Here is a 21,258-nt window from a genome sequence, read left to right on the forward strand (position 1 = left end):
AATTTTGTCTCATAAGTTAAATTTAAGACTCTAAATTAATTTTTATGAAGAAAGATCTTAAACTGTTAATTGCGGAATCTTTAAAGTTGATTTTATGTGGAAATTTTTTGTATAATTTTATGTGGAAAAAAGCTAATATGAATAAAAGCAGTTATTTTAATAGTGTTAACCACTTATGTTTTCTTATTTTTGTGTAGAACTGCATACGAATGGGTAAATCCAGCTGCTTATGGACTTGTGGTAGTAACATCATCAGAGGGAAGAAATCTACCTTATGGCCGCTTAGAAGACATACTAAGTCGTGATAATTCAGCTTTAAATTGTCATAGCAATGATGATAAAAATGCCTGGTTTGCCATAGATCTGGGTCTCTGGGTGATACCATCGGCATATACGCTTCGTCATGCTCGTGGTTATGGAAGGTCTGCCCTGAGAAACTGGGTTTTCCAGGTATCCAAAGATGGACAGAACTGGACTTCTTTTTATACCCATGTTGATGACTGCAGTCTCAATGAACCAGGGTTAGTTGAGGAGTCTTTGTGAATTGGAAAACTCAGTAAAGAGCTATGTTTATTTTTATAATTGTATATGCTTAGAGCTCTCTTCTTTGCGAGACATTGAAGCAAGATTTTCTTTCTAAAAACATCACTTGATAGTACAATTTAGGAATTATAAAACTTAAAAGCTGACTTTACCAAAAGTTTGTGTCAAAAGCTTTATTATACTAAACATTAGTAGAAAGCTGAGCATGTTGATTTAAAAAGAAAATGATGCAATATGTGTGTGTATGTAGCACACTAATAAAAACAAAAAAGCTTTTTTAAAGTTTTTTTAATCACTTTGATTTTTTTATTCTTGTGTAAGAGGAGGGGAAGGAGAAAGAGAGGGAGGGAAACATTGATCATTTGTTTGTCTCTAGTACCTGCCCTGAACGGGGATGAACCAGCAACCTAGGCATGCGCCCTGACCAGGAATTGAACTGGTCACCTTTCATTTTTTGGGATGACATGCAACCAACTTAGCCGCACTGGATAGGGCTGGAAATGGCTTTTTACTAAGCTCTTCATATGCTCACATAATAATTGTGAATGTTCAACAAATTAACAGTGGCTTATTGCTGGTTATTGAATTATAGCTGATTTTTATATTTATATTATTTTATGTATCTTTTCCTAAATTATGCTTCTATATAATTTTTTAAAGACAGAAGTGTAGTGTTATGTTTCTTGATAATGTATTTCTCACTTTGATTTTTTTTATTCTTGTGTAAGAAACTGTTCACTGAGTTTGACAGTTATTTTTCCTGTAGCTCTTTGTTATGTAAAAAATATCCTGCACCTTAAACATCTTTTCATTTGTTTTAAAATATTACCAATTTTTTTCCTTAACACATCCACAGGTCTACAGCAACCTGGCCTCTTGATCCACCAAAGGATGAAAAACAAGGGTGGCGACATGTGAGAATTAAACAGATGGGAAAGAATGCTAGTGGTCAAACTCACTACCTCTCACTGTCTGGATTTGAACTTTACGGCACTGTCAATGGAGTATGTGAAGATCAGCTAGGTAAAGAGATGATAGTAGGTTTTTCTAAGTTACTAAAACAGTTATATTTATCTAATGTGATTTTGTTTTTATTTCTCTAATTTTTACTTTATAGGAAAAGCAGCTAAGGAAGCAGAAGCTAATCTTAGAAGACAGAGACGTCTCGTGCGCTCCCAGGTTCTGAAATACATGGTTCCAGGGGCTCGTGTGATCAGAGGCCTTGATTGGAAATGGCGAGATCAGGATGGCAGCCCGCAGGGAGAAGGCACTGTCACTGGAGAGCTTCATAATGGTGAGTAGGTGCTCAGCAATTGTAGTGTGGAAATCGAGCACTTAAATAACAAGATTTTTTTTTTTTTTTTTTTTTTGCTATTTTGGGATAATTTATAAATTGTATAAATGTCTCAGCATTATGTGGAAGAACTAATTTATTGTTTTCACATAAAAAGAAAAATCATTTATTTAGAAATAATGGGATAATTTTAAGTATTAGGTTTTGACTCCAAACTTATTGCTAATATTTTGAAGTGATTAATAAGCTTGTATAAGTTGAATCTATTCAAGGTATATTTTCTGCTTTTTTTTTAAAGTTTACTAGTCATAAGTTTTCATTTATCTTTATGTTAATTTTCTATGCTTTTCTCTATCTTGTTAGCCTGGAATCAGGCAGTGATTTTTTACTCTATCATAAGTCATGTAGAAGAAAAAGAATTAACATTTTCAGTTATTGTTTTTCAATAAAGCATAGAACAAGAATTATAGCCTTTTTATTTATTAGTAGAGTATAAGATATTTCACAGTGTTTCTCAGACTACCAACTTTTTTCTTTGGAATTTTAAACTTTTGTAGTGGTTATTGTTGTTTAAATCAAGTTCATTTTTAACCTTTGATGCTGTAGATTTTAGGGAAGTTCAAACCTATTTAATAAATCGCTATTAACTCCCAGAAGCAACTATTATGACTAATATTTTAATAACTTAGAAGGCTGGTGTATTAGGGGTAATACCCTAACTAGTGGTGGGTTCTGAGGAAAAGTGATGGTGCTTGGGAGAATGACGATCACTTAATATCTGAATGTATTCATATTGTTTGTGAGAAAGGCTTTAATTTTTAATTTACTTAGATAAACTCTTTGGTTTTATTGCTTTTAAAATTGGTTCTTGAATTATATTACTTCCAACTGCATTTCTCTGTAGTCATACCCTAATTGAAAAGCATTGTTATTGGAACATGTTAACAGTGAGTTAGCTTACATCTAACTGCCAAGATTCATAAAGACCAGTAATAGTTGAGATGACAATAGTACCATTCAACTCAGAAATTTCAAATGTTCTTGTTTTTGGGTATCTTAGCGATTCCTAGTTAATATTTGAGTTCTCCTAAATTGTTCTGGCTTTTAATTATGTGGGCTAGTTAGGGAAATGTGAGTGCAGCTCATTTTTCTTGGCCTGAAATCAACTGAAGCAACTGCATAGGAAAATTGGAATCTTACTATTTCAGAATTTAGCATATAAGAAAGGCTTATTTTTGCTGATCTGACAGATGTAGGGATTCAGAGTTTTGGCTCACTAGGATGGCTATTCCTGTTAGTTGTACCTTAAAACGTTTATGTCAGAGAAGGTTCTTAGTTTTCAAATACTTAAGCCAACCATTTCTAAAAATGGCTAGTTACTACTAACTCTACTTTTTATCTATTTTGGGGGCATAGGAGAAGTTTAGAATTTTGTCCCTGTACACTTATGGATAGTATGTATGAAACCTTTCTTAGTTTCCCATACATGTCAATTTAAATACATTCTCAAGCCTAATGTGAGTGGCTTACATTTTAAAATTAGTTTTTTACATTATATCAATTAAATCTCTTTTTCCCCTAAAGAATCTGCTCTGGCTGGTGTGGCTCAGTGGATTGAGTGCTGGCCTGCGAACTGAAAGGTCGCTGGTTTGATTGCCAGTCAGGGCACATGCCTGGGTTTGTGGGCCAGGTCCCCAACAGGTGGCGGGTGAGAGGGAACCAATTGCTGTTTCTCTCCCTCCCTACCCCTTTCTCTAAAGATAAATAAATCTTTAGAAAAAATTTATTTGTTCGTTAGGGATATCCAATGAACACGTAGATAATATTTTTCATTTGTTGTACAAATATGAATGCCTGGTTATGTAAAGGTACTTTGTTAGACTTCAGATATACAATGGTCAGCACCAAAGTATGATTCTGTGCCTTCTTTTGGGTGAAACAGATAACCATACAATTACAAATTTTGATAAGTGCTGTGAAAAAAATTATCAGTGTATTTGCAATTAATACAATGCAAATGTTATTTTTATTTGGAGTTGGGATGTGTTTTTGAACCTTTACTTTTCTCACACTTTTCCATGTTGCAGAAAAGATAGTTAATTATTGTTTCTTCAGAGATTATTTCAGCCTAAAGAGTAAATTGAGGCAATTGAAATCTCACGTAAACTAGATTATATAGATTTGGGGCAGTTTTCCTCTCAAAGAACTCAAAGAGAATCCCCACAGGTAATTCAGTATTGCTCCTAACCCTCTGAATCTCATCATACACTTAGATGAACTTGCTGTGTGCATGTATGTGTACGTGTGTGTGTACATGTGTATGTGCACATGCATGGGTGTGTGTGTGTATGGCTAAAGGACTTTTAAACTTGATAGAAAGGCATGTTATACCCTAAAAATAAATGTTTTTATGTGTTTTTCTATGAAGTGAGTTAGTCTATAACACTAAAATGAGATTGTAAGCTTTCTATTAGTCTCCTTTTTAATAGGCACTTTATTTTATTGTTTTTGGAAGTTAATTGCTTTAAAAAATAAGTATCACTTTCCAAGTACAAGTAAATATAGATTAAATATCATTTTGCTCATTAGTTCTTTACACGTTATTAGCTTTAGCATATAGGTTCTAGTAAAAGAGCCTTGCATACTTTTAAAATTTTGCTTTTAGAATTTCCTGTGCTTATTCAAATTTATTAAACTTAATCATAACAGAACCAAGTAACCACCGAACTTTGAGAACACAACCGAAATGCTAACTTAGTGTAATTTGAGCTAGTGACCTAAAATTTCTACAGTGATACATGAATATTTTGTCAATTATAGGATTTAGCCAAAACTCAGAAATTAATGGTAAGCCAGCACTTTTTTCTGTAAAGAACGATTTAACCACATGATCGTATTTAGCAACTAGAAAAACCTTTTACTTAGTTTCATCTGTATTGCTGAAGTTGCAGTATTTTACCATTTGTATCAGGTTTTTGTTTTACAATTTTTAACAGTTCTTCCCCTTAAAAGATACCCCAATAGATATAAACCTGCCCCATACATTGTTTTTAAATATTAGCAAAGCGAACAGTACAGAAGTAATAGAAATGAAAGGAATAATTTAATTTTAATTGGCAGACCTTAAATGACTATAGAAAGTCCGAGAAGTACAACACTGATGAAAAGCTGATCCCACATTGTGGAGCTACTGTCTGACACGCTCCTCTCTGCTTTCTGCTGGGTCTCACAAACTCCTGTCCCTTTCCAGGCTGGATTGATGTCACCTGGGATGCTGGTGGCTCAAACTCTTACCGTATGGGCGCAGAAGGAAAATTTGACCTCAAGCTTGCACCAGGGTACGACCCTGATACAGTGGCATCACCCAAACCTGTTTCATCCACTGTTTCAGGCACAACGCAAGCATGGAGCAGCTTGGTGAAAAACAACTGTCCAGACAAGACATCTGCTGCTGCAGGCTCCTCAAGTAGAAAAGGAAGCAGCAGTTCTGTGTGTAGCGTGGCCAGTAGCAGCGACATCAGCTTGGGTTCGACCAAAACGGAACGGAGATCAGAAATTGTAATGGAACACAGTATAGTTTCAGGAGCTGATGTCCATGAACCAATTGTTGTTCTTTCATCTGCTGAAAACGTCCCTCAAACAGAAGTAGGGTCATCTTCCAGTGCAAGCACCAGTACCTTAACAGCGGAAACGGGAAGTGAAAATGCTGAAAGAAAGTTAGGCCCTGATAGTTCTGTTCGTACTCCTGGGGAGTCTAGTGCAATATCCATGGGAATTGTTAGTGTTAGTTCTCCTGATGTTAGTTCAGTATCTGAGTTAACTAATAAAGAAGCAGCTTCACAACGACCCCTTAGCTCCTCAGCAAGTAACAGACTGTCAGTGAGTTCTTTGCTGGCTGCTGGGGCTCCTATGAGCTCTAGTGCAAGTGTACCTAACCTGTCCTCAAGAGAAACATCTAGCTTGGAGAGTTTTGTAAGGAGAGTGGCAAACATAGCACGGACTAATGCCACGAACAACATGAATCTAAGCCGAAGCAGCAGTGATAACAACACTAATACTTTGGGGAGGAATGTGATGAGCACAGCAAGTAAGTGAGCTTTTCCTTATGGAACCCAATGCCTTTTCCACTTTGAGGGATGCAAAGTAGGGTTTCTTGTTCAGTGGGTTCTGGCTTCAGTCTTTAACCGATCATTAACCATGTCAGATACAGCTCCATCAAATTTAGCACTTCAGGAATATGAAGTTAAGTTCTATAGAATCATGTCTAAAGAATTCAGGTGTGATAAAGAATCTCTTATATTGAAAGGAAAAAACAATAACACACTCTGATTTTCACTCCTCAACGATAAATCATTAAGTACAGTTGTATGAGGAAATAAATGACTATTAAATAGTCAATCGAAATTAGAACATCACCTGGTATAACTTTTACTTAGGTTCTAAATTGTTATTAACTGCTAAAAGTCATATCATTCTAATTTAAGCTACTAATGGGTCAAAGTAGTTCCCTTGGAAAATATTATTGGGAATTATTGCATTGCTTATTTCACTTTTTTTAAAAAGCTTGGTTTAATTTCTTTCAAAAATAGTAGTGCTATAAAAATAAGAATTTTTAGTTGGATTTCAGTTGGGTTCCCAAAGTTGTTGCTTTTCAGCCATTTAATAACTTAGTGTTTCATGATCTTACTCTTTTTTCTAAATATACAACCTAGTTTTTCTAAAGTTTATACAGTCCTACCCATTTTTACTGATTTGCTTCATTTTTATCTTTAGCGTCTCCTCTTATGGGTGCTCAAAGTTTCCCTAATTTGACCACACCTGGTACTACATCAACAGTGACTATGTCAACATCCAGCGTTACTAGCAGCAGCAACGTAGCTACGGCAACAACAGTTTTGTCAGTTGGTCAGTCGTTAAGTAATACTTTAACCACGAGCCTCACGTCAACCTCCAGTGAGAGTGACACAGGTCAGGAAGCAGAGTATTCCTTATATGGTAAGTTATGGTTTAAAATATTTAGATATTTAATATAATGATGCTTTTGTGATTTTTTTCTGCTGGAATTTTAACTTTTGACTAGGATAGAATTATTCTCTTAACAAATATAGCATCTTCACATAAGATGAAGAAAGTCACATAATATGAGGGACTATTAAGAAATAATCAGATTATAAAGAGACATCTAGGAACTTTTGTGTATCATCATATTTTTTTTGTCATTAATGAAGTTTTATTGGAAGAACCATAACAGATTTTAGAGAGTAAATGTAAATGAAAATAAAAATCATCTAGTCCCCATCTTCTAGAAATAATCACTGTTATTTGATGCATACAGCTTAAGGTGTATATTCTCTCTTTAAACAAAAAAGGATTAGAGCCTTTCCAGAGAGCTCTCTTTACTTATTTGTGAATATATTTTCACATTGTTGATGGGTTTCTACTATTTGAAATAGCTGACAAATATTCTGCTGTTTGACAATATGATCGTTATTTAATAAATTCCCCATTTTGGATATTTCAGTTACAATTTTTTATTACCATAATCATTGTTACAAATGAGCATCTTTGAATTATATTTTTGTGTATTTCCTTAGTGTGAATTCCAAATTGACTAATTACTGAATTGCCCTCTCATGCCATTATTGTTTTGGAATACCCTTTACCACAGATCCTTGATATCATTACCTGTTCTTTTTAAAAATTAGTTTTGTTAATGTCAAATACAAGAAAATTTATATGAAGATATATTTTAAGTACTATTTTATGTATCTCATTTTAATATGTTCTTTTTTTTCCTGAGAATGTGACCTCTCCTACAAGCCAAGAATTGGATCTGACGTTCTCTCGTTTTAGGAAAATCATTACATTTCTTTTTTCTACTTTATTTTTTAAATGTTATGGCTAGCAAATGAAGATGATGATTATTATACCAAAGTATTGTGAATTTATTAAATGAGCTATTTTCCACTTCACTTTTTCTCATGAAGACCCTCTCCCTACTCATTGGTTAATACGTTAAAGTCAGGCTTTAGTTCTTTATCATTTGAAGGTTAAGAAGGTCGTGGGTATGGTGATGGAATAGAATATTAAAGAGCTAGTGCTGCTTGTTGCTTTTTAAAAATTGTTAGATGATTAAAACTTCCTTTTTTCCATTCCTAAAATTTGAGGACTCTTTTTTATAAAATAATTTCTGTATATGCAAACTTTTACTCTGTTAACATTTTGAGGGACATAATTTGATTCTGTGATGTGGTCAAATCTATGAAATTAAGGAGCTTTTAAAAATGTTCTTATACTCTGATAAAAAAAAGGATAGTTGAGTGAAAAAATAAAACCTGACTTCAGTGAATTGTGACATATATGAAGTTAGATGATTTTCACCTTGGCTGATGTGGCTCAGTAGATTGAGTGCCATCCTGTGAACTGACAGGTTGCCAGTTTGATTCCCAGTCAGGGCACATGACTGGGTTGCAGGCCAGGTCCTTAGTTGGGGGTCGTGCAAGAGGCAACCAATCTATGTCTCTCCCTCTCTTTCTCCCTCCCATTCCCCTCTCTAAAAATAAATAAAATCTTAAAAAAAAATAAAGTTAAATGATGTCCTTTAAAAATGAACCAAAAGTGGAATTAATTAATTTTGTTTACTACCACATAATGTTTATGAGGACCACTGCCTAAATTGCAGGGTGGCACCTTACATGTGTTAGGGGTAATACATTTCATTAAATTTAAGATGTCATTATTATAAGAGACACCATTATTTTATGTCACTACAGAAAAAGAAAGAAAAAGTGTTGCCAGTTTAGCTGTGACTTGTTATTGCTTGTAAAATACATTCTGATTTTGGAATATTGAAGTGCTAAAAAAATGTGTACTTTAGAACCTAAGTGAGTATAGTATCAGGCCTCTTCTATTAGTCATGCAGTAAAAGGCATTTGCTTTTTAGTCCTATGTAATTATTAGATTTAAAAAAAACATATTTGGTTCAAAGGTCTGCAGATGCAAGTGTCTACTAAATAATTATAAATTGTCTTCTGGATGTTCTTTTGGAATACAGTGTATATACTGTATTTTCTTTTTTCTTTTTCTTTTTTTTTTTATCTTCACCCAAGACATCTTATTGATTTTACAGAGGGGAAAGGAGAGGGAGAGAGAGGTAGAGAAACACTGCTGTGAGAGAGAAACAGTGGTTGATTGCCTCTCCCACGTGCCCTGACCAGTTTGGAACCACAGCCCAGCCATGTGCCCTCACTGGGAATTGAACCCTTGATCCTTTGGTTTATGGATGATGCTCCAACCATCTGAACCACACTGGCCAGGGCTATACTGTCTTTATATCTATAGATTTTTTTCCCCCTTCTAGATCCAGTAAGAAAAAAAAAAACCCTTCTGTTTTAGACCCATTATTCCTCATTTTGTTTTCAGTTCTTGTGAAGAACAACTTGTCAGCATCTTCTTTATGTGAGACAGTGTAAATTTGGCACAGTTTTCATTGGGGGGTGAGGGAGAGAGATCCTGAGAAGGAGGGAGGTAAAGGGGTTCAGGTTTGTCGAGCTTCTTATGTGCTAGATAATATGGGTAATATGAAAGCGGCACATACATTATTCCATAAGTAGGCATGGTCCTTATGTAGTCATTATCATTAAGTAACTTGCCAGGTCACATAGCTAAAGCAGGTCTCTCTGATTGACTTACTTTGTTCTTTTCCCTCATAAGATCTTCTACAGTTCCTAATAATGTGTTAATTTATTTACTTTTTAAATGCCTCTCTCCCCTTTAAGTTCCATGGGGTCTCGGACCATTTCTGTCCTACTACAGCAGTGGTCATGCACTGCCTAACATTGGGATCCCTTCTGATACGTGCATCATGAGGCACTTTCATCCTCGTGCAATCACGGTAGCATGCACTTACACAAACGTAAATGGTGTGTGTGTGTGTGTATCTCCTACTATACACCTAGGCTATATGGTATATCCTGTTGCTCCAGGCTATACACCTGTATTAAATGCTGCAGGCAGTTGTAGCACAATAACAAATATTTATTTGTCTCAACATACGTAAACATAGGAAAGGTACAGCACAAATACACTACGAAAGATTTTTAAAACCATCAGTGGAACTTACAGGACTGGAGGTTGCTCTGGGGGAGTCATTGGTTCGACTTAGGCTGCACTAAATTTATAAAACATGGGATTAAATGAAATACAAGAGAAAATAGTCAAGGGACGTGGTAAACACAAGGTGTATGAGGCTGCTGCTGGTGTAACACTATTTTACAGCCAATGTTTTTATAAGTAGAAACAGTACGCTCTAATGATAAAAAGTATATGGTAGGTAAAACATAAACCAACAGCACAGTATTTATTATCCTTATCCAGTATTTTATACTATACCTAATTGTATGTGTTACACTGGCAGTGTGGTAGGTTTGTTTACACCACTGTGACCACAAACACATGAGTACTGCATTGTGCTCTGACATTGCAACAGCTGCTTCATTAGGTGATAGGGATTTTTCACTCCATTATAATCTAATGGGACCACCATCAGATATGTGGTTTGTTGGATATGTAGTCTGTCATTTACCAAAACATTGTAATGTGACACATGACTGCATAGCTGTAGAAGCTATATACATAAACTAGAGACAGAGAGGGGCAGGCGGGGGGGGGCAACTATGTGAGCCTGCAAGTGAGCAGGCTGTGTTCCTTCCAAGGTTTAGCATCTGGAAATATCTTTAGGATGGCCCAGTACATAAGAACTGAAAATGAAGACATGAACATCTTTATATATTAAAAAAAATTACTCCAAATAAAACTCATTGCAACCATCTCAATGGCCAAAGCCATGAAAACACAATCCCAATCCCAACTACCAAAAAACATTTTTGACATACTGTATGAATGTCTACTTTATGTCACTATTATAGTTAAAAATAACGATGTCATCAGAAAGTACTTAACTGTGTGGTTCACGACTCTACGTATACCTGGTGCCTGACACAATTCTTGGCCCATAGTAGGTACTCAGTAGATATTGGTTGACAGTGAGTGACTCCGAAGTCGTCTTTCTCCACCATGTTATGCTATGACTTATGCAGAGATCGATAATGATGGTTGTTATTTTTTAACATAGCCTAGTGTTGACCTTTTATATTATGATTTTGTAGATTCGGATTTAGTTTATGGTTATTCCTTACTGCTTTCTGCCATGCTTGTGACGATTTACCAACTCGGTCATCTTGTATGTGTGGTAGAAGAAGGGTGGCATCGCTAAGTGGGGTCTTCATACTTGTCTCTTGAATTTTACCTTTGTTTTGAAAAACCAAACACAAAGTTATTTTGTTATGCTTTGTTAATTGTGTTGAGAGTAAGGTGGTTGGTTTTGTTTTCTAGATTTCCTTGACAGCTGCCGTGCCAGTACTCTGTTAGCTGAACTAGATGATGACGAGGACTTGCCTGAGCCAGATGAGGAAGATGATGAAAATGAAGATGACAATCAGGAGGACCAAGAATACGAGGAGGTTATGGTAGAGAGAGAGTCCCCCATTCTCTTAACTAAGATAGGATATTAATAATTGAAATGAATAGAGAAAAAGCAAAGTCCTAGTTAAAACTTCAAAGCACGGGAATATGGTACCAATATGAAAAAATGTGGTTAATTAAGAAAAATGCTTTTAATCTGAGCATTTATGATTCTCTTCTAAAAGAGAAAAATAAGTTGGTTGTATTTGAAAAATACTACAATGTCAATGTTTTAACACATTTAAAAGTATGAAGAACTGCACTAATCCTAAAGAATATAATTTTCATGGTTCTGCAATAATTATACATAGAATTTTTAAACACCTACCAGTTTGAAAGCCGTGTCTGTGTTCTTATCAGTCCTTAGAGCTATGAGAAACAGGCATAGAAAAAGTAATGTGCCCTAATTAATAAGAGTTAAGTGGAAGAGTGTGGATCTACGCTTATCCAATATGATCCAGAGTCCCAATATTTAGCCACTATAATTGTCTTTGGATTAAACGTTTGCCTGAAAATACTCTTTACTATAATGTATATTTTTATTTCTTTTTGTAAAATGTTATTAGATTTCAAAGAGCTTCATAAGTTGAGTTTTAATGGGGTAAAGAACTCAAATGTTTTTAGTATTGTGCTTAGGAAATAGTACATAAGCATATTTCTTGTGAAGGTTAGTATATAATGCATGATGAATTTAAAATGAAGAGGGCTAATGAATATGAAGGTTTTTTATGACAGTTTTGGTAATATGAGTTGGTAGTTTTAGATCAAGGCTGAATGAGGATATATATAGATCAAATAATTAGACATGTCTGTTCACATTTTAAATATTCAGATTCTGAGACGTCCATCCCTGCAGCGGCGAGCGGGCTCCCGCTCTGATGTAACGCATCATGCTGTCACCTCACAGCTACCACAGGTTCCTGCTGGAGCAGGGAGTCGACCTATTGGGGAGCAGGTAATATCTTCATGTTTACTTCCCTACAGTGTAGATTTTCCCCTTTCACAGTAAAGCACCAACCAAATGTCTAGAAAAATATACGGGGAAAGGACAGAGAGCTAAAAAATAGAGTTAACAAAAAGAAACTTCCCCAACTGCTTGGATTCTGTATTCCAGATGGAGTACAGATTGCTCTAGTATAGTGCATACAAGAGTTCCTTGAAATTTCTTCCCCATGTCTCAATGCAGAGAAAAGAGTGACATTTTAAACTCAAGCTACTTTTCTGCCCCTTTGCCTGATGAAACAAAAATCCTTCTAGAAGAAGCTTGTTTTTTTTCCTACACTTTTGAAATGCAAATACCTGGTCTCCAAGAACTCTTGTCTGTCCCTGGCTGGTGTGGCTCAGTGGTGTGAGTGCTGGCCTGCTAACCAAAGGGTTGCCAGTTCGATCCCCAGCCAAGGACACATGGCTGATTGTGGGCCAGGTCCCTAGTGCAGGGTGGGTGGTGTGTGCAAGAGGCATCCACACATTGATGTTTCTCTCCTCTTTCTTTCTCCCTCCCCCTCTCTCTAATAAATAAGTAATCTTAAAGAAAAAAAAGAAAGAAATCTCTTCCCCATGGCCTTTGGTTAGCAGTAATATATACTAAAATGGTTAATAGCTATTATCTAAGACTTACAGTTTTCATAGTATTAGTAGTGGTAGTAATACTAGTCCATTAACTAATATTTATTGATTATTGATTAAGTGCTAGGCATTTTTTTCAGTACTTTACATGTGTTAACTAATTCAGTCCTTTCATCACCCTTTGATAGTTATTATTAGCCCCAATTTTCAGATGGTGATTTTAAAGTTTACACATAGAAGTATTGGATCCAGGATGAACACCCAGACATTCTGGCTCTAGAGCTGTCAAATCATTTGTTATAAAAGTTAATTTCAGTTTACATGTTCCAAATATAAGGGGCTTGTATATGTGTAACTAACTACGTACATAATTATTGTTTAAATTACTACATCAGACATTTACAACATTTACAATTCATTGATCTCCTTTTTGTTGATACTAAAAGTGAAGGAGAGGACAAAATGTTCCTTATTAAAACTTAGATTATGGAAATTTTCAGACATGCAGGAAGTGGTGTTAAGTTAGCAACACTTGGTCAAACTTGTGTGATCTCTTTGTCCCATAATAATTGAAAGCAACTCCAAAGCACTATATGTATTTTTTTATGTAATTCAATACGTAATGCAATTTACATTTTTTAAAAAGCACCTATTTAAAAATAATTAGGTTCACTGGATGATGCAAAGATGGTATAGAGAGGTCTTTTCTGTGTCCTTGGCCCAGTTTCTTCCAATGATTACATCATACACAGAGTACAACAGGAAAACCAGGACATTGACATTGGTACAATGTATATAGTTCTTTGTCATTTTATGTTGTGTAGATTTGTGTAAACAACACTAATGCAACTTACTTTTGATAAACTTAAATTGTTAAGAAATGTAGTTACTTATGTTTATGTTGGCTAATTTTGTGCTCAAAAAATATGGCTAAGGAGGTATAATAGGTATAGAGAAAACTTAAACATTACCTTATTTTATAGACAGTACATCACTTTCACAATAATGGAGTTTTACAATGTTTGTATGTGAAATTTTATTTTAACAGGAAGAAGAGGAGTATGAAACTAAAGGAGGACGACGGAGAACGTGGGATGATGATTATGTACTAAAGCGGCAGTTTTCTGCTTTGGTTCCTGCTTTTGACCCTAGACCAGGTCGTACTAATGTCCAACAGACAACTGATCTAGAAATTCCACCCCCAGGTACAGTATATTTTAGTTTTTGTGAATTAATTTTAATAGATACCAAATAAGATAATTATATACAATTAGAAAAGTAATAATGCAGGTTATAAATAAGAGTTTTTAGGAAAAAACTCTTCTATCAGCTGCAAGTCCTTAAAAAATAGAGGCTTTTAAAAAGAATAAATACAGTCTTTTAAAAACACTGTTTTGTATTTGTGTAATTGTAAAAGGAAGGCTTCATTTAAAGATGGATAATTTGTAGTCTATTTTCTACTGGATCAAAATTGCTAAGGATTATTCCTGTTCATCTTTTACTCTGAACAGCTGTATAAAGGATTCAGTTAGGGCTTCCAGAGTCAGCCAGCCTCAGTGGCAACTCCATGTCGTACAGCTCTGGTTTGCATGGAGTAGGTACCCTACTGGCTCCCCAAAGATAATGCAGACCCTAACCTCCAGAATCTACAAATATGTTACCTTAACATGACAAAACAGACTTTGCAGATGTGATTAAATAAGGATTTTGAGATGGGAGATTATCCTGGATTATCTGGTTGTGCCCACTGCACTGACCTGACCTACTAAGAGGGAGAGGGGAGGGTCAGAGAAGGGGATCTGACTAAAAGGTACAATGGATGCCATGCAGTGACTAAAGTACTTTATCTAATGATACCGGGAAAGATTCCTGTGCTAATAAAAGGAGAGTATACCACCAAATACACTACGAACCTGATTTTGTGTGTCTATGTTTACCTTACAACCCACTCATTCAATATAAGCAAACATTGACGGGTCATTGGCCAAAGTATGTGATTTTTTTTTTTTATGTAGAAATACGAGTACTTTTACTTTTCTTATTTATAAAAATGTTTCCAAAATATTCGTATAGTTAACATGTGCTTACTAATAAAAATGAGAGATTCATACCATATGCATAAATTCTACTCTATACTTTGTCTTTACGTAACCTAGGTGTATTATTCCCATTTGAAAAAAATAAAAATGTTGAGGCTAGTAGATTCTTCAGTAGCTGATATTGTTAGCTGATATATGATAGAAACGTTTAGATTTCATGTAGCCGTGTCTTCTAGTGCTGTGTTCTTTCTGGACGGGTTGTTTTAGTGTAGTTGTTGTTCACGTTTTTCATATTTTTAGGAACACCTCATTCAGAACTCTTGGAAGAAGTTGAATGTACTCCATCACCTCGATTAGCCCTCACTTTGAAAGTAACGGGTCTTGGAACAACTCGTGAGGTTGAATTACCACTCACTAATTTTAAATCAACCATCTTTTACTATGTACAAAAATTGCTTCAGTTATCCTGTAATGGCAATGTGAAATCAGATAAACTTAGGCGTATTTGGGAGCCAACATACACGTAAGAAATTTTAATTTTTTTAAGTATGTATTTTCATAGTATTTGAGCCAGGAAGCAGTATATTTCTGTATTTGGACTATAGTAGAAAAGATCTGATTTTTGTTCTGTTGGTTTATAGGAACAGATAAGATTATTTTTGACTCCTGATGTAGAAAGGTTAAGGTTTACAACTGAAAGGAACTTCAGAAATAATCAAAACTTTTTCGAGATTTCCTGATATGCCTTCCCTCTCAAAGGTGATTTTAGTTTTGGGAAAAGCCAGAAGTCACAGGGCACCAAACCTGGGCTGAGTCTCCTGGGTGATTTGATGTTTTGTCAAAAACTGCAGAGACGTGCAGGTTTGGTGACATACCAGACACGAGCAGGTGTGGTGTTGTGATGAAGCTGCTAGTCCCCAGTTGCCCATAGCTGCAGCCTTCTGAATCATCTGAATAGTTTCCACAGTGAAATGTGCAAGCTTAACGCAAAATTTGCTGCAGATTTATTGCACTCAGTCATTTTGAATGTGACGGCCACACAGTACACATGCTCACTCAATGGCGTCTACCACTCCCACTGACTAGTATAGTGAAGTTGTCATTGTTCACGCATGTGTATTCCAGTCCACTCTCTTTGGCTGTCAGGTTATATCCAAGTTGTGCAAAACATTTTCATTATATTAACAATGGCTGGGCCTTTTCTGGACAACCTCGTATATTAATTTATACATATTTTATATTGTATTTATATAAAATAAATTTATCGTTATCCTTATGTGACTTTACATTTGCTAGTATATTTTTCTGATGTTCTCTTAACATTGACAATCTTATGTAATGTCCAGTAAGGTAATCCAGGTCCTTTTTAGGTAGGACAGAAGGTCATCGTGCCAGTTTTTCTCTCCAACTTTTATTAGTGTTTAAAATTTGATCTCAATTCCTTTACATGTTACTTCATATCTTTAAAAATTCCAGGTTTGATTTATATTTTCTTTGCAGTAATGCTAAATTTATAAACCATAACTCCTTTTCTAGAATATGATTTCTGCTACTTTTCACTGTTTAACAAATACTAATGTTTTGTTCTCATAAGTTCTCCTTGAGTTCAGTGTTTAATGTAGTAAGTATATGGCTAACAAATGACATCATTTATATATATATATATATTAAAACTGAAGTCTTAATGGAAATAACCACAAGTCATTTGATTTATGAATTAACTTGAATATTGTCTTCATGTTTAGAATCATGTACAGAGAAATGAAGGATTCTGACAAGGAAAAGGAAAATGAAAAAATGGTAAGTTATGTTTAGAAAATGGGTCTTATTCTTGGCTATTTAGGAAAAAAAGACAAAAACTAACACTTTCAATTGCACATTTGAGGGAAAAATCACTAATGTGGAATTCTTTAAATTAAGTGCATGATCTTAAAGCTACCTTTTGTAATGCATGTAAACTAGCACAGACTTTATAATCAGGAAAGGCCGACATTTGGTTTTTCCTGTTGTAGGGCTGTTGGTCTGTAGAGCATGTGGAACAGTACCTTGGCACTGATGAATTACCAAAGAATGACTTGATAACCTACCTGCAGAAGAATGCAGACGCCGCTTTCCTGCGCCACTGGAAATTAACTGGCACTAATAAAAGTATTAGGAAAAACAGAAATTGTTCTCAGCTCATAGCTGCATATAAGGTATATATTGGCATCAAAACACTATTTTGATTGGGAATAGCTTTGTGCGTTGTTTTGCAGCTTTTAAAGATTCTTAAGGGAGAGCAGTTTATTGGGACATAATAAAAATGACGTTGAATTAACATTAATGTGCCAATGCTAAAATTTTAAATATGGTTTATGGAATTCAAATCTAGTGCATAGTCTTAACTGTGGCTTATAGTGCTTTTATTTTATTTGTGAATTTTAATGGTTTAGAACACATGAATTTTCTACTTGGGTGATACTGTTCTTATTTAAAAACAGGGCAATTATTTGAAAAATTCCAGCCTTTTCAAAGTAACACTAATAGGATGATACATTGCTTTTCTTGAAAATGTGATTAATGGCTAGTTTTGCTAATTGTTTCCTCAGGATTTTTGTGAGCATGGAACAAAGTCTGGCTTAAACCAGGGGGCCATTTCTACTCTTCAAAGTAGTGATATTCTTAATTTGACAAAAGAACAGCCTCAGGCCAAAGCAGGCAATGGACAGAATTCTTGTGGAGTAGAAGACGTCCTTCAGCTTCTACGTATTCTGTATATAGTTGCAAGTGACCCTTATTCAAGAATATCCCAAGAAGGTTTGTAAGAAGCCTGTTTCATTTTGTGGCATTTTAAAAAACAAATCAGTTTATATTTTTATTAATTTCATTAATTTTACAGAGGGTGATGAGCAGCCTCAGTTTACTTTCCCACCAGATGAATTCACTAGCAAAAAAATTACAACAAAAATTTTGCAGCAGATTGAGGTAATAAAATCAGATAAACTTTTAACTCTGTAACCTTTGGACTTTCAAAGTATTGCCTCTCCTTCCTTTATGACCTCCCACCATCTCTCCCTTCCCTCTGATTCAGTGATTTGGGCCTTATGGTTCATTGCATTCATTTGATTCCATTTAAGAATTGAGTCCCTTTTGTCTTTTTAAATAATTGCCTGAGACATTGTTATTTAATAATTTGCAGGAACCATTGGCATTGGCAAGTGGGGCTCTGCCAGATTGGTGTGAACAATTAACCAGCAAGTGTCCTTTTCTCATACCATTTGAAACTAGACAACTTTATTTCACGTGTACAGCATTTGGTGCATCAAGGTAGGGAGTGTATCCTTTTACATTTTTAGAATTTTTTTTAATGTTAGATAAGCTCAAAATGTACAAAATATATTTTATGTCAAGAATGATGAAGAGAACATATTATCTTGTTTTTTTAAGAAGAGTTGTCAACATTGAAATATTACTTGGTTTCCAGCCCCACATATGCTCTCTTGGAATAGTGTGGGCTGGAGCATAGTCATCCTCTCAGTATCTGATGGGGGATTCGTTTCAGGAACCCTGTGGATACCAACATCCGTGGGTGCTCAGTCCCTTAGCTGGCCCTCTGTGTCTGTGGGTTCCGCATCCATAGATACAGAGAGTCTACTATATGGTTTTCTGTCAGCATATACTGTATAGTTCTTACATAGCATACATAAATTATTAATTGCTGAAATTTCCAGGAACACCAAATTAAATGCTTGCAAATAGCTTTCATACATTGAAATACATCTACCATCTGGCCATTTAATATATTACATATTTTGCTTATTTTTGTTTTTCTTTCTCCTTCCACTAGATAAAAGTTTTATGAGGGTGGGAATTTCTGGCTGTTTTGCTCAAAGTAGCTAATGGATGTAAAAATGTTATAATTTAGAGTGGAGCTGTTTGTTTTCCTGATAAGTTACATTGTTGTATCATTTTATACCATTTACAAAGCATTTGTACACACAGAACTTCAGGCCTGGTGTTTAAATAGCACTGATTATGATTTCTGTTTTATAGATGAAGTTGATATTCAGAGTACTTAGCCGAGTTGCCTGATATCACCAAAAAAATTGTAACACACACGAGAGTAGATCTTCCCTCTTATTCCTAGTTTAAGATTTTTCCTCCTACTCCAGATGTGTTACCTCTGCCCTGCTAAAAAGAAAATGTTTTAAAATCACACTATCATTTAAAAAAAAATTTTAGAGTTGAGAGTTTGTTTGAGCTAAACATTGGACACACCTGGAAGCAAGATCTCAACAGACTTGAGAAAATACTTCCAAAATCACAATACCATTTTAATGCTGACTTTTAGATTGTATCAAGGTAATAAAGATAGCTTAACCATTTTTTAGTTTCTCTGGTGTTAGGAAATGTTTGTATTTTTATGGGCTAGTTTGGTAGTACATTTAACTGTTGCTGTATACTGCAGCTACATAGATATTTTTCTATTTCAGAGCGATAGTGTGGTTACAAAACCGACGTGAAGCCACTGTGGAAAGAACAAGGACCACGAGTAGTGTAAGGCGAGATGATCCTGGAGAGTTTCGAGTTGGTCGTCTGAAGCATGAGAGAGTAAAAGTTCCACGTGGTGAATCACTGATGGAATGGGCTGAGAACGTCATGCAAATACATGCAGATCGGAAATCAGTTCTTGAGGTACCTTATGTAAAATTTGTTAGTGTGCAGGAATGACAGAGAACTAGCCAGGCTATATATTCCACTGCCTAAAAATTACATTAGATAGAAGTGTGGAGGAATTTCTCTGCCCTCATTGCAGAGGCCTCCTCTGGCAGAGCATCTTTCATAAGAGGATGTCAGCTCACTTTGGTGTCAGGATCTTGTGGTTTAATGAGCGGCAAATGGTATCTTCACTCTTGAGATGGGGAAATGCTTGGCCTATTTGAAGGACCTACCTGTTTCTTAGCAAAGCCTGGACCAAATAGTAGTACTCACAAAGGATTCTCTGTTTTTGGAGTACACTGTTTTATAATACTATTTCACTTAGATTGTGCTTGGTATTATATAATTGATCTATATTGAGAGATACAACAAATGGCAGTATAAATTTCAATATATTTATGATAGAGATGTTATTGTGGGCATTTTTTTTTAACTTTTTAAAATCATTTTTTAATTTTTCAATTATACCTGACATACAATATAATATTAGTTTCAGTGTACAGCCCAGTGATTAGACATTATGTGACTTACTAGGTGATCATCCTGGTAATTCTCATAACCATCTGACACCATACATAGTTATTAGAATATTACTGACTATATTTCCTATACAGTACTTTACATCCCTATTCTTTAACAACCAATGTGTACTTTTTTAATCAACAGTTATTTTATTTATTTCTTAATATATTTATTGATTATGTTATTACAGTTGTCCTATTCCCCCCCTTCACTCAACTCCATCCTGCCCACCCCCTCCCTCCCATATTCCCCCCCTATAGTTCATGTCCATGGGTCATAATTGTAAGTTCTTTGGCTTCTACATTTCCTACACTATTCTTACCCTCCCCCTGTCTATTTTCCACCTATCATTTATGCTACTTATTCTCTGTACCTTTCCCCCCCTCTACCCCTCCCACTCCCGTGTTGATAACCCTCCATGTGAGCTCCATTTCTGAGGTTCTGCTCCTGTTCTAGTTGTTTGCTTAGTTTGCTTTTGTTTTTGTTTTAGGGGTGATTGTTAATAAGTGTGTGTTTGCTGTCATTTTTACTGTTCCTATTTTTTATCTTTTTCTTAGATAAGTCCCTTTAACATTTCATATAATTAGGGCTTGGTGATGATGAACTCCTTTAACTTGACCTTATCTGAGAAGCACTTTATCTTCCCTTCCATTCTAAATGATATTTTTGCTGGATAGAGCAATCTTGGATGTAGGTCCTTTCCTTTCATGACTTCAGATACTTCTTGCCAGTCCCTTCTTTGCCTGTAAGGTCTCTTTTGAGAAGTCAGCTGACAGTCTTATGGGAACTCCTTTGTAGGTAACTGTGTCCTTTTCTCTTGCTGCTTCTAAGATTCTCTCCTTCTGTTTCATCTTGGGTAATGTAATTATGATGTGCCTTGGTGTGTTCCTCCTTGGGTCCAGCTTCTTTGGGACTCTCTCAGCTTCCTGGACTTCTTGGGAGTCTATTTCCTTTGCCAGATTAGGGAAGATCTCCTTCATTATTTGTTCAAATAAGTTTTCAATGTTTTGTTCTTCCTCTTCTCCTTCTGGCACCCCTATAATTCGGATGTTGGAACTTTTCAAGATGTCCTGG

General features: G+C 35.3%; 1 protein-coding gene across 5 annotated transcripts in view; it reads left to right on the forward strand.

Moving 5' to 3' along the window:
- Positions 1-21,258, forward strand: part of HECTD1 (HECT domain E3 ubiquitin protein ligase 1) — a 91,968-nt gene that overhangs the window by 61,073 nt on the left and 9,637 nt on the right. The window contains exons 22-36 of one of the 5 annotated variants that reach the window (XM_024551345.4): positions 198-521; positions 1,400-1,566; positions 1,661-1,837; positions 5,088-5,924; positions 6,611-6,832; positions 11,231-11,364; positions 12,192-12,314; positions 13,974-14,130; positions 15,265-15,487; positions 16,710-16,764; positions 16,977-17,159; positions 17,553-17,760; positions 17,843-17,928; positions 18,143-18,270; positions 19,437-19,638. In XM_024551345.4, coding sequence (XP_024407113.1) covers positions 198-521; positions 1,400-1,566; positions 1,661-1,837; positions 5,088-5,924; positions 6,611-6,832; positions 11,231-11,364; positions 12,192-12,314; positions 13,974-14,130; positions 15,265-15,487; positions 16,710-16,764; positions 16,977-17,159; positions 17,553-17,760; positions 17,843-17,928; positions 18,143-18,270; positions 19,437-19,638 — 3,226 coding nt within the window. The remainder of the gene's footprint in view (positions 1-197; positions 522-1,399; positions 1,567-1,660; positions 1,838-5,087; positions 5,925-6,610; positions 6,833-11,230; positions 11,365-12,191; positions 12,315-13,973; positions 14,131-15,264; positions 15,488-16,709; positions 16,765-16,976; positions 17,160-17,552; positions 17,761-17,842; positions 17,929-18,142; positions 18,271-19,436; positions 19,639-21,258) is intronic. The other 4 variants (XM_024551346.4, XM_024551347.4, XM_045188246.3 and 1 more) reach the window with 4 other exon arrangements.

This window comes from Desmodus rotundus, chromosome 7 (genome assembly GCF_022682495.2).
Source record: "Desmodus rotundus isolate HL8 chromosome 7, HLdesRot8A.1, whole genome shotgun sequence".
In the NCBI taxonomy this organism is placed as follows: Eukaryota; Metazoa; Chordata; class Mammalia; order Chiroptera; family Phyllostomidae; genus Desmodus; species Desmodus rotundus.